Here is an 11,082-nt window from a genome sequence, read left to right as displayed (position 1 = left end):
GTTAATAATATTCAGATTAACATAAACTGCTTCACAGATTATGTTTTTTTTTTTTTTCTAACGATGTAGTAGAATTGCATAAGCAGAGATTGCTCTTCGAAAATGTAGTTCATATTAACAGAATGTGTATATTATCAAAACATGAGTGGACACGTGTGCCTTCAGATGCACAAAGGTCGGGGGCGTTTTATTTCTGCTGAAATTTACATTCATACTCATACACAATCTGCATAACACAAGCCCTGAATTGGGCACTGGTGACCTCGTCCCAACGATCTAGAGATTGTGCTACAGAGTAGGCAAACGCCTCGTTCTGTGTCGTTTTAGTCCTTAAATTATTTAGAAGTTCTCTCTCCATTGCGTCAACCTCCCTTCTACGTGCAGAATGGGGGGGTCCTGGGCACCTTTGTGACTGGCCAGATGACCTCCTCGAGGTGCTTGATGTTGATACAACCGAGGTGGACGGCGTGGCTGGGACAGGAGCCTCGGGGCTGCACTGCAGCTCTTCTTGGGCAGGCTCGAAGTCAGTGGGAATGGTCGAGTCGTCAGGAGAAGATTCCACCATTTCCATTAATAGACACTGTGCTGTGTCGCCTACAGGTGGTGCCTTTACGTTGGTGGTTGCCCTGCAAATGGGATTAACATATGGGAGAGAAATTTAGTTAGACAGCAAATAAGGACTCATGTTTTGTTTACATTCTTCCTGGGTCGGATATGTTTCTCGTAAAACGACATCATTTCCAGGAAGGCCCATTGTTTTTTCCGGACGAAGCCACTGCCACTCCTTGTGGCAGCTTCAATGGCGCGGACCTCCCGAACATACCTGTCGCGTACACGCTTCCACGCTTTTTGTGCGTCACCTGAAATAAATATGTCAAATTCAGTTCTGCCAAATGCAGACGTGATACAAAAATAAAATGCTGAACAAGTTGCCATGTCAGGTAAGCCGCTTGCACTGCTTTTCTGTTTGAAGTCCTAAATAACTAGAGCGCCTCAATGTCTTTCTGTTTGGATGATGCCATCGTTTGTAGTACCCGATGGCGACAGCACGCGCTCACAGGGAAAATACAAAGAAATCGCAGGAAGCAAATAGTCGCCGTAGCTACACCGTGGCCGTAGCACAGTCAGCGCCACGCGCGCGTGCAGGGACACGCTCTTTCACGCGCTTCAACACACACACACACACAAAAGAAAAAAAAGCGTTCGAAACAAAATGGCCAGATATCGTCACGCCAAGCAAAGCGGACATGAAATCACCCTAGTCAACTTACCGGACTTCATGCCGCAGGCAATGCGCACGGACTCCCAGGCATTCTTTTTTCGCTTGGAATCCCTGTACTCAAGAGAACCGACGTCATAAAGACACTCGCGCTTTCTCACCGCTTCAATGAGCCGCGCAACCTCGTCCGTCGTCAGATCGCTCGGTTCGCACTCCGCGGCACCTCCGTTCGCCATTTTTTTTTCCAACTGACGCTCGCGCGAGGAATTCTGGGTGACGACCGTCGTCGGCCGACGCCGAGATTCGAGCAGCGCCTACCTCGACGTGAGCTACGCCGGCGCGCGCCGAGGCGCGTTACGTTGCGAAGCGTTCTACTTGTGTTCGGAGTATAAACTCTCCTTTCGCAGCTACGTCACGCAACGCGCTCGGGAGCGCGCGCCCGTCGACGTTACGTTGGAGTATAAACAGCCCGCCTCGACGTGAGCTTCGCTGGCGCGCGCCGGGGCGCGTTACGTTGCGAGGCGTTCCACCTGTCGTCAGAGTATAAACTGTCCTTTCGAAGCAACGTCAGGCAACGCGGTTGGGCGCGCGCGCCCGTCGACGTTACGTTGGAGTATAAACAGCCCTTTAATCTAACCTACTCCAACGTTGTTGTTTGAATTTATAGAGAGTATTCACTGGCGGCCACAGCTGTGTGCGCGAATGCTGAGCGCGTGCTGATGGCGAGCTTCCACAGTTCTTTTGCAACGTGCATTCCGCACCATCAAGAGTGCCGATAAGCTTAGCAGCCTATTAATGTGAGCTCGTTCTGAGCATGTGCTCTATACAGCACCCACAAATATGGCGTCCAGTGAATACTTCCTATTAGCGGCGAGATGTTTCGGTGGTGCCCTCCTATGGTTCCCCCTTGTGACGTCATTACCTTGCGAACAACAAGTTCGATGGTGTTTGTAAATAGCATGGTGGAAGCCTGAAATGATTGCGCTCTCAAAGCAACACTGCAACACCGTCGAGATTAAAGTTCTTTCATTCCTCTTATTTCCGTCGATGGTAAACCCTTTCCGACGTCATAGTCAGCTTTTGGGCCAATCGTGGAAGGCCGACCACAGCGACGCTTTCGGTCGCGCACGTCGCCAATAGGCCCCATGAAGACGATTCGGAAGTACAATTTAACGATTAAAATAGATGCCATATCCATCTCAGGTAATGTTGATGAACGTTTAGCCCTAATTTGCGCTTGCACGCCGCACAAACTAATTTATTAGGTCCAGCAAATAATCACACCACGACTGATGATCACGATGGCCGAGACTGTGAAAAAAACCCAGCCCTTGTGCTACGTGGCCCGAGACATCAGCTGAGGCTCGTCAGACTGTCGGTCGAAGTGAAGGGAGCCCGCTCGTCTTCGTTTTCAATCGTAAATTGCAAAAAAAAAAAAAAAAAAAAAAAAACTCCGTTCTGTTTAATTCTATAGCAACGAAAACAATATATTTTGGGCTCAAACGTTTACTACAATTGAAAGGAAATACAATTTTATTTTCGGAACGCGTGGATAGAAATATACGAGGGGCTTCCACTCGTGAATATGTAACGGCGACTGCCTTAAAACAAAACAAAAAAAGAAAAACGCCTAGTGTGGTAGCAACATATTATTTCATCCCCCCACCTCAAAAAAAAAATAAAAAAATGGCGCATAATTTTTGTTTTGTTTGTGTTGTCGCGTGGTTTCTGGTTTCATGCGTGAAGAAAGTTGCAGAAGCCTTTGGAGGCGGACCGGCTGCATATTCCGGTCATTCTTCACGTAGATGTCTAAAAAAAAAAAAAAAAAAACTTTTTTCAGATTTTGTTTAGCACGGCTCTATCCTTCCTGCAATTCATCCAGCCTTTCATCCAACAAGACCTACCTGCGCCTGTGGCGTACTAAAGTGCACGGATATGCGGGAAGGAGGATGGCACTTGTCGATCCCAAGACTCAATCGTCTTTACGCCGAGCCTCCGGGATTGGGATCATGCTCTAATGATGTTTTGGGTTATTAGAGCTGACGGCATTCAAGTTAGATTTATCACTATGTTTTTCTCGCAATTGGTGTACGTAACAGCAACACACAACAAACATTGTTCTTCATAATGCGACGGCGCCGTTTCCACGCGATTGGCAATAAACGAAGTTGACAAACTATAATTGCTATACACACGGTTCCGTTTGAATTAGGGCTGGGAAATCGATCGATTAACCTACCGATGAATCGATTAATGCTTGAATCGCTTATAACTTTTTTAAACCGGCTAGTTCGTTAAATTTTGACGAACCAAAGTGAATTAAATGTTTTCACAACGCCGACATGGACGAGCACGCCCAGATGAAGTGCAACATTTTGGTGATATTGTCACGAATGACCGATGATAAGGCAGCGAATAACTGAAGGCACTAAACGTTTAATAGGGCAAACTTGCGCCCCCAAAAAAAATAGAACAAAGGCTAGCGCCGCAGGCGTCGACGTCGGCAAAACAGCAGGATCGAGCGCTGGGGCAAGGCTGACTCCGGCTTGCACGCAGAGCCATTTTTTGTGCACGCGTAGGCTTCTGGAATATTCGGCGTAGAACGTTCGGCGCGTAGAACATTCGGAACTCGATCAGGCGATAATGTTCTCAAACGTACGGTAAAGCCAAGTTGAAATAATAAATAAAAGAACATTCCACTGACTGGAATCGAACCTAGACTTTCCGCGCGACAGTGAAGCGCTGTAACCATTCCGGAAAAAACGACGACGACGATTGGAATAGCCAGCACCATTTTCCGCCGCTCTTCCTGTAAGCTTGAAATTTTATGCCATTCTGCTCAATTTGGCCATCTTAACATTTGTTTTAGTAACTGGTCCCTACGGGGCTATTACCGGGCACAACCCTGCCGCCTAAGAAGCGACCACTTGCGACAGAGGTGCCCCGCTTCAATGACCCGATCCACCAGACCTTGACCTCGGACGCTCAAATGGATACCGTCGCGACTACGAGCCACATTTCTGCAGCGGAAACACGTCAATCATTGCAAAAACCTCAACTGACGGCTAAGGACATCAATGACGACGTTCCATCGAAGAAACAATGCGTGAATCTTCCCCCGGAACAAATGGACGAGGAGAGGACATCCAACTACTCGTTTCATGACGGCACTCCTGGAGACGAAGACGACTTCATTCAAGTCACAGTGCGGAAAAATCGCCCGGCCGGAATCCCGCTGATCATCAAGCCAAAAGAGCAGGGAACCTCGTTCTGGAGGATCAACCCCAACAGAATAGCCAAAGAAATTGTGACAGTATCACAAGAGAAATTACTAGCACCACGCATAAGGAAAGATGGCACAATCACGGTCAACACATCGACGCTGAACTCAACGAACAGGCTTCTTATGATGAAATCTCTTGTCGAAATCGACGTGACAGTGACCGTGTCCGAGTCATACACACGCAATGTTGGCAAGGTCAACAACATTCCTGTTCAATACTCAGACTACGAACTGCTAGACTACCTGAAGAACGCTGGTGTCATCGCAGTCCAACGACAAATTGCATATTCAAGAAAAGAAGACGGCAGCATGGAGCAACAACCAACAGAAAGTGTCCTGCTTCACTTTCTACAGAATCACCCGATGCCTGCACGGGTCCTGTTGGGCTTCACCAGTCATCCTGTGATGGAGTACTTTGGAACCCCGGTACACTGCTTTCGATGCCAACGACATGGGCACCTCGCAAGACATTGTCGCGGCCAACAAAGATGCAAGGTTTGCGCTGGATCACACAGCTACAAGGACTGCATGGACAAAACCAATCCAAAGTGTGCAAATTGTGGAGGCAATCACTGTGCGTCGTTCTCAGGCTGTCCTCACAAAAAGGCAGCAGCTGCAGCCAGAAAACATGAAATCCTGAATGGACCAATACTAAATAACCGTCATCCTTCCCCGAATCTTGAGGTCACGCGCGCCCCGTTGCCTCCTCTACCACCTTCCCGCCCACCACCACTTCCCCCTCGTCCCTCTACACTATCACAGCAGACACAAGTATCGCAACAAAGGTCGCAGTATTCTGACGTGTTAAAACGCCAGCAAAACGCCCAAATCAACTTAAAGACTCCATCTCACCTAAACTCGACGTTACCTGGTCAAACGCCTCCAGGAGACCGAACATCAAACCCCTCTCCTGTACCAGCACCCTGCACACAGAAGCGTGATATGCGCAGACGCGATCATCGGGAGGATCACTTTGAGACACGGCAATCGAGAGACGTCTCGCATTTGCTGGTACCCATGTTTTTTACGGCTCTAAGGGCCATACTCAGCGCCGTGCCCGCAGCTAACAATCTTCTTGAGGTAACAGCACTATTCGCTATGGAAAGACTACTTAAGTCTTCACGAACATTGATGAATGAAGAGTATCCCAATGCCTGATTTGTACAGCCATATAGGAATATTTCAGTGGAATGCCAACGGGTTACGGCAAAAGTCTGGTGATTTTCGTCAATTTCTTAAAAAGAACACTATACCAATACTTGCATTAACCGAAGCTCGCGTGGACGACGACTTTCGCCTCTCAAACTATGTGCTGTACAAATCATCTCGTCAAAATGGTCAAAGTCGAGCGATGCTAGCTGTACAGAAAGATCTGGTATTTGTGCAGCTATTCTCTTCGACAAAAGATATCCCAGAATTCGTCGCCTGCAAGGTACGGTGTGGTAAGTCTTCAGTTACAGTCGTGAGCGTATACATCGAACCTCAAACTCCAATAACTTCATTTGGGTTTTCTGAAATATTTCGTCACGTATCTGCTCCTTTTATTATATGTGGAGACTTCAATGGACACCACACAACGTGGGGGAGTGACCATTGCGATCGACGTGGAAATGTCATTGCCGAGTATGTGGACAAGTACAACATATGCGTACTCAACGACGGATCTCCGACCTTTGTTCGTGGCCCTACCTACTGCAGCTGTTTAGACCTGACTCTATGCTCTCCAGACATCTCGCCTCAAATGACATGGATGACAGACAGGGAAACCCGAGGTAGCGACCACTTTCCCATTTTCGTACAACACCCTTTTCTTAATATTCGTGTGCAGCAACAGAGAGCACGGATAACAAACTGGCAGATGTTCAGACATTTAAATACTTTAAGACATACCGATTTGAAAGAGCCCGATGATTTTGCAAACTCGATTTTGCTTAGTTACGAACGAGCAACGCGTCTTGTACCTGTACCTAACGGACACGTTGGTGTCAATGGTGAATACGAAAAGCTACGCGCAGAAAGACGAAAAGCAGAACGACGCTATAGAAGATCAGGAAATGTTGAAGACTATAACCAGGCCCAACATATTCACAAGCTTATGCGTCGAGAGCTGCAAATTCTTTCAGTCCGTCGATGGAGGAAGTTCAGCGGTAATCTGACCCCCTTCACACCGATTCCAATAGTATGCAAAATACTTCGTTCTCTTCGCACGCCGGTTATGCAAAAACAACCTTTCCGCGCGCTAGCTCTTCTGAGGGGCGTACCGGAAGTGACAATCGCGGTTGAATTCTGCGCTCTGTTAGCACAACAAAGCAATGTGGTAACAACTTCCCAATACAAATCTTCCAAGACACAGGCTACTCGTACCTTCGAGAACGAGAGGCATCTAGTGCATGCAGAGCTAGATCATGAAATCAACATACGTGAAATTTTGTGCGCGCTTCACAACACCCGCAAGTCTACAGCTCCTGGTCTTGATAAGATCACTTACGAAGCGCTAGCAAATCTCGGCCCCGATGCCACCTGCACTCTTCTCGAGATATACAATGAAGTTTGGAGAACAGAGACAATACCTGAATCGTGGAAGTTAGCTAAAATAGTTCCGCTCTTAAAACCTGGAAAATCACCATTGAGCCTGGATTCCTTCCGCCCTGTAAGTTTAACCAGTTGCGTCGGAAAGCTACTTGAGAAGATCTTACATAACCGCTTATAGTGGTGGTTGGAAACTGGTAGAGCGTTTCCCGAAGAAATTACAGGATTTCGTCCACGTAGATGCACAATGGATGGTATCTTGGACCTCACCACCTGTGTAGAGTACGAACGAGATAACGGAAACATTACGGTGGCAGTGTTCCTAGATATTCGCCGAGCATTCGATACGGTTAGTCACGCTCATGTTCTTGAAGGGCTTGTGCTTCTTGGTGTACATGGACGCATGCTTCGCTGGATACAAGAGTTTCTTCAATGCAGGAACATCGTAGTGTGTACAAATGATGGAGACAGCAAGCATCATGAACTGCACCATGGAGTACCCCAAGGTAGCGTGTTGAGCCCTACTCTTTTCAATGTCGTGATGGCCCAGTTACCGCAGAAACTCCAGCCACCTTTACGAATATCTATATATGCTGACGATATTTGTATCTGGATCTCTGGCTCATCCCCAGATATTTTAAAAAATCAGTTACAGATAGCCTTAGACACGACAAACAAGTTTTTAGGAGAACGAGGAATGGAGCTATCTGCCACGAAATCGGCATTTATACCATTTACCAGAAAAAAGCTTCCTGGTTTTGAACTTAATGTAAATGGAGACTCAATTCAGCGAGTTCAATCATACAGATTCCTTGGAGTCCTACTGGATCAATCCCTCACTTGGTCCAAACATATAGATATGCTGGAAGGGAGAATTAATAGTGTAATTAATGTTTTTCGATGCATCGCGGGTGCAAAATGGGGAGCCTCAATAGATTCAATGCTTTCATTTCATACGGCGCTAGTGCGACAATCGATTGCCTATTCTATACCTGTGTTACAGGGGCTCTCCAACACATCAGAAGCTCGCCTTACTTATATACTTGCAAGAAGTCTAAGAGTATGCTTAGGTCTTCCGCGAGCAACATCCAGTGCGCTTGTACTCGCTGCAGCCAAAGAACCACCAGTAACTATCCTAAGAATCCAGGAAGTATGTCGGAATTTTTTTAGACTTTCTGCACGGCCCCTTTTAGAGCGCAGCTCTTAGGGGCCCGTTTCCGGCTTGAGCGGCGTCGCCGTCGGCGTCGCCGTCGCCGTCGCCGTCGGCGTCGGCGTAACCGCGCGGTGCATCATGGGAAATGTCCCATAATGCACCGCGCGAGCCCCCCACCAAGGTCACGTGACCTCGTGGGGGGTCACGTGACCCCCCGAAGTCACGTGGCCCCCTCCTCGAGGTCACGTGACCCCCGCCGATGTCGCGTGACCCCCCGATGACGTCATCGTCACTGATGACGTCACCGGCATCCACATCGTCATCGTCATCATCACTGATGACGTCACCGGCATCCACATCGTCATCGTCATCATCACTGATGACGTCACCGGCATCCACATCGTCATCGTCATCACTGATGACGTCACCGGCATCCGCATCGTCATCGTCATCATCACTGATGACGTCACCGGCATCCACATCGTCATCGTCATCATCACTGATGACGTCACCGGCATCCACATCGTCATCGTCATCATCACTGATGACGTCACCGGCATCCGCATCGTCATCGTCATCGTCACCGATGACGTCACCGGCATCCACATCGTCATCGTCATCATCACTGATGACGTCACCGGCATCCACATCGTCATCGTCATCATCACTGATGACGTCACCGGCATCCACATCGTCATCGTCATCATCACTGATGACGTCACCGACATCCGCATTGTCATCGTCATCATCACTGATGACGTCATCAGTGACGTCACTGATGTCGTCACCGGCATCCGCATCGTCATCGTCATCATCACTGATGACGTCATCAGCGACGTCACTGATGACGTCACCGACATTCGCATCGTCATCGTCATCATCACTGGTGAAGTCATCAGTGACGTCACTAATGACGTCATCAGTACCCGCATCGTCATCGTCACTGATGACGTCATCAGTGACGTCAGTGATGACATCATCGGCATTGGGGGTCACGTGACCCCCAAGGTAACGTGACCCCCCCCCCCTGGTTAGTTTAACCCCCCCCCCCAGTGCCCTTCCCTCCTCCTCCTCAAGAGCTGCGCTCTAATTCGGCGTTACAGGGAGTTGTAAGCGGCTTTCATTTTTTAATGATATTCTTTCTCGCAAAGGGACAAACTTTCTTCGAACATTAAATTCTGTGCCAATGATACTCCCTGAACAAACACACTGGGTTCAAGACATTCATAAGCCACCATGGACGCTACCATTACTGGACATCAATATGAACATTCCAGGCATGGAAACAAAAGCATCGACCAATACACACGTTGCTAGGACACTGACCCTTGCCCATCTACTGCAAAAATACGACGATAACATCCACGTGTATACCGACGGATCAACCAAGGATGAAGGATCAACATCAGCATTTGTGGTGCCCCAGTTCAACCATTCGTCATCCTTTCGGTTGTCACATCATACTTCTTCAACTACCGCAGAATTGCATGCTTTACTCGCGGCTGCAATGTACATCAAAAATAGCTTGACAGCGAATTCCTGGCTGCAATCCATTAAGACCCTGAATACTCGCAACGAAAATATGTCTCTTGTGTACCGAATCTGTGAAGAACTTGGGGAAGCTATAAGATTTGGACATACGATACACCTTCAATGGGTTCCTGGACATAGCGGTGTTTCAGGAAACACCCAAGCTGACCAACTGGCCACGAATGCATATACAAGCAACAACGTCCAGCTCACACCTTTTACAAAAAGCGATGCCAAGCGGTACATTCGTTGTCTGAGAAACAGAATGTCTCCTGACACCTGGCTCAAGAGCATCTCGGAACAGAGCCTACTCCTTTTAATTGACCCAGACCTTCGGTGTCCAGTTCATAATTACTTGAGCAGACCAATTGAGACATTAATTCATCGCCTACGACTAAATGTCGCGTACACCGGCAGATTTCTTTGCCGAATTCAACAGGTAGAAACACCGAGCTGCACCTGTGGCCATCCCGTGGAAGACGTCGAGCACATAATAATGGACTGTCCAAGATACGACCAGTGGCGAACTCGATTACGAGTGGGACTAAGCATACTCGACAGTCGCTCTTTTTCTCTGGCCAAAGTTTTAGGTCCTTGGCCAGACTTAAAAAGCCAGAAGAGGGCATCAACTTTACTACGTGATTTTTTTACTGACACAAAGATAATTGACAGATATTAGGTATTATCCGAAGGTCAAAATACGCACGACGCGCCCTTAAAAGATAACTTTTTTTTATTGCAATTTTATTACTACGTTACAGTAATTTATTGTACATATGTACATATGTATTTATTGTGTAATCACTTCTCTCACCGTGTAATTTTGTTTTGTGCGTGTTCGGTAACTGAGAGTATTATTCATGGTGCTCGGATTTTATAATTGGATGTTAAACATCATTCACTCTGTACATTACTTGATTTGAAGTAGCCGGTCCCAGGATAATGGGACCAAACTCTTCAACTCATCAAATAAACATTGAATTGAATTGAATTGTAACCATTCCGGAAAGCACGCGTTCATTCGGTGACGCGCGTGGCACTATTTTGACTTAAAGTAAACTGTAAGCGCGAGATTTGTAACTCCAGACAAGCGCAGAAGGTTACACGTCTCCCAGCGACGTCAACGCCATGCGAGGGTTCATTTAGCTTAGCACAGACTACAGTGAGCAATCAAAAGAGGCCGCTCTTGCCGGAGAATATTAACGAACCTTTTTTGCCTAATGGAGGCTGAATTAGTACTCTGTGAGTGTCAGGTGTTTTTGAGCTGTTCGTACCTACGTATCACAATAGACCGATCCTACAGCTAGTTTGAGTACGCCACCGCTGCCGGCATGCATCGTGGGAGCTGTAGTCTTTCTGCACGCGCGA

At 47.6% G+C, this 11,082-nt stretch overlaps 1 protein-coding gene across 1 annotated transcript; it reads left to right on the top strand.

Moving 5' to 3' along the window:
* Positions 1-4,208: 4,208 nt before the first annotated feature.
* Positions 4,209-10,393, top strand: LOC121834543. The gene is made up of 4 exons (XM_042288247.1): positions 4,209-5,076; positions 6,438-6,649; positions 8,035-8,218; positions 9,309-10,393. The coding sequence occupies exons 1-4, from the start codon at positions 4,209-4,211 to the stop codon at positions 10,391-10,393; spliced, it is 2,349 nt and encodes a 782-aa protein (XP_042144181.1).
* Positions 10,394-11,082: the final 689 nt, after the last annotated feature.

The sequence above is a fragment of the Ixodes scapularis genome, unplaced genomic scaffold (genome assembly GCF_016920785.2).
Source record: "Ixodes scapularis isolate PalLabHiFi unplaced genomic scaffold, ASM1692078v2 ptg001352l_1___fragment_2___debris__unscaffolded, whole genome shotgun sequence".
Taxonomy (NCBI): Eukaryota; Metazoa; Arthropoda; class Arachnida; order Ixodida; family Ixodidae; genus Ixodes; species Ixodes scapularis.
Note: the sequence above shows the minus strand (reverse complement) of the source record. Positions and strands in the feature narration are given on the sequence as shown.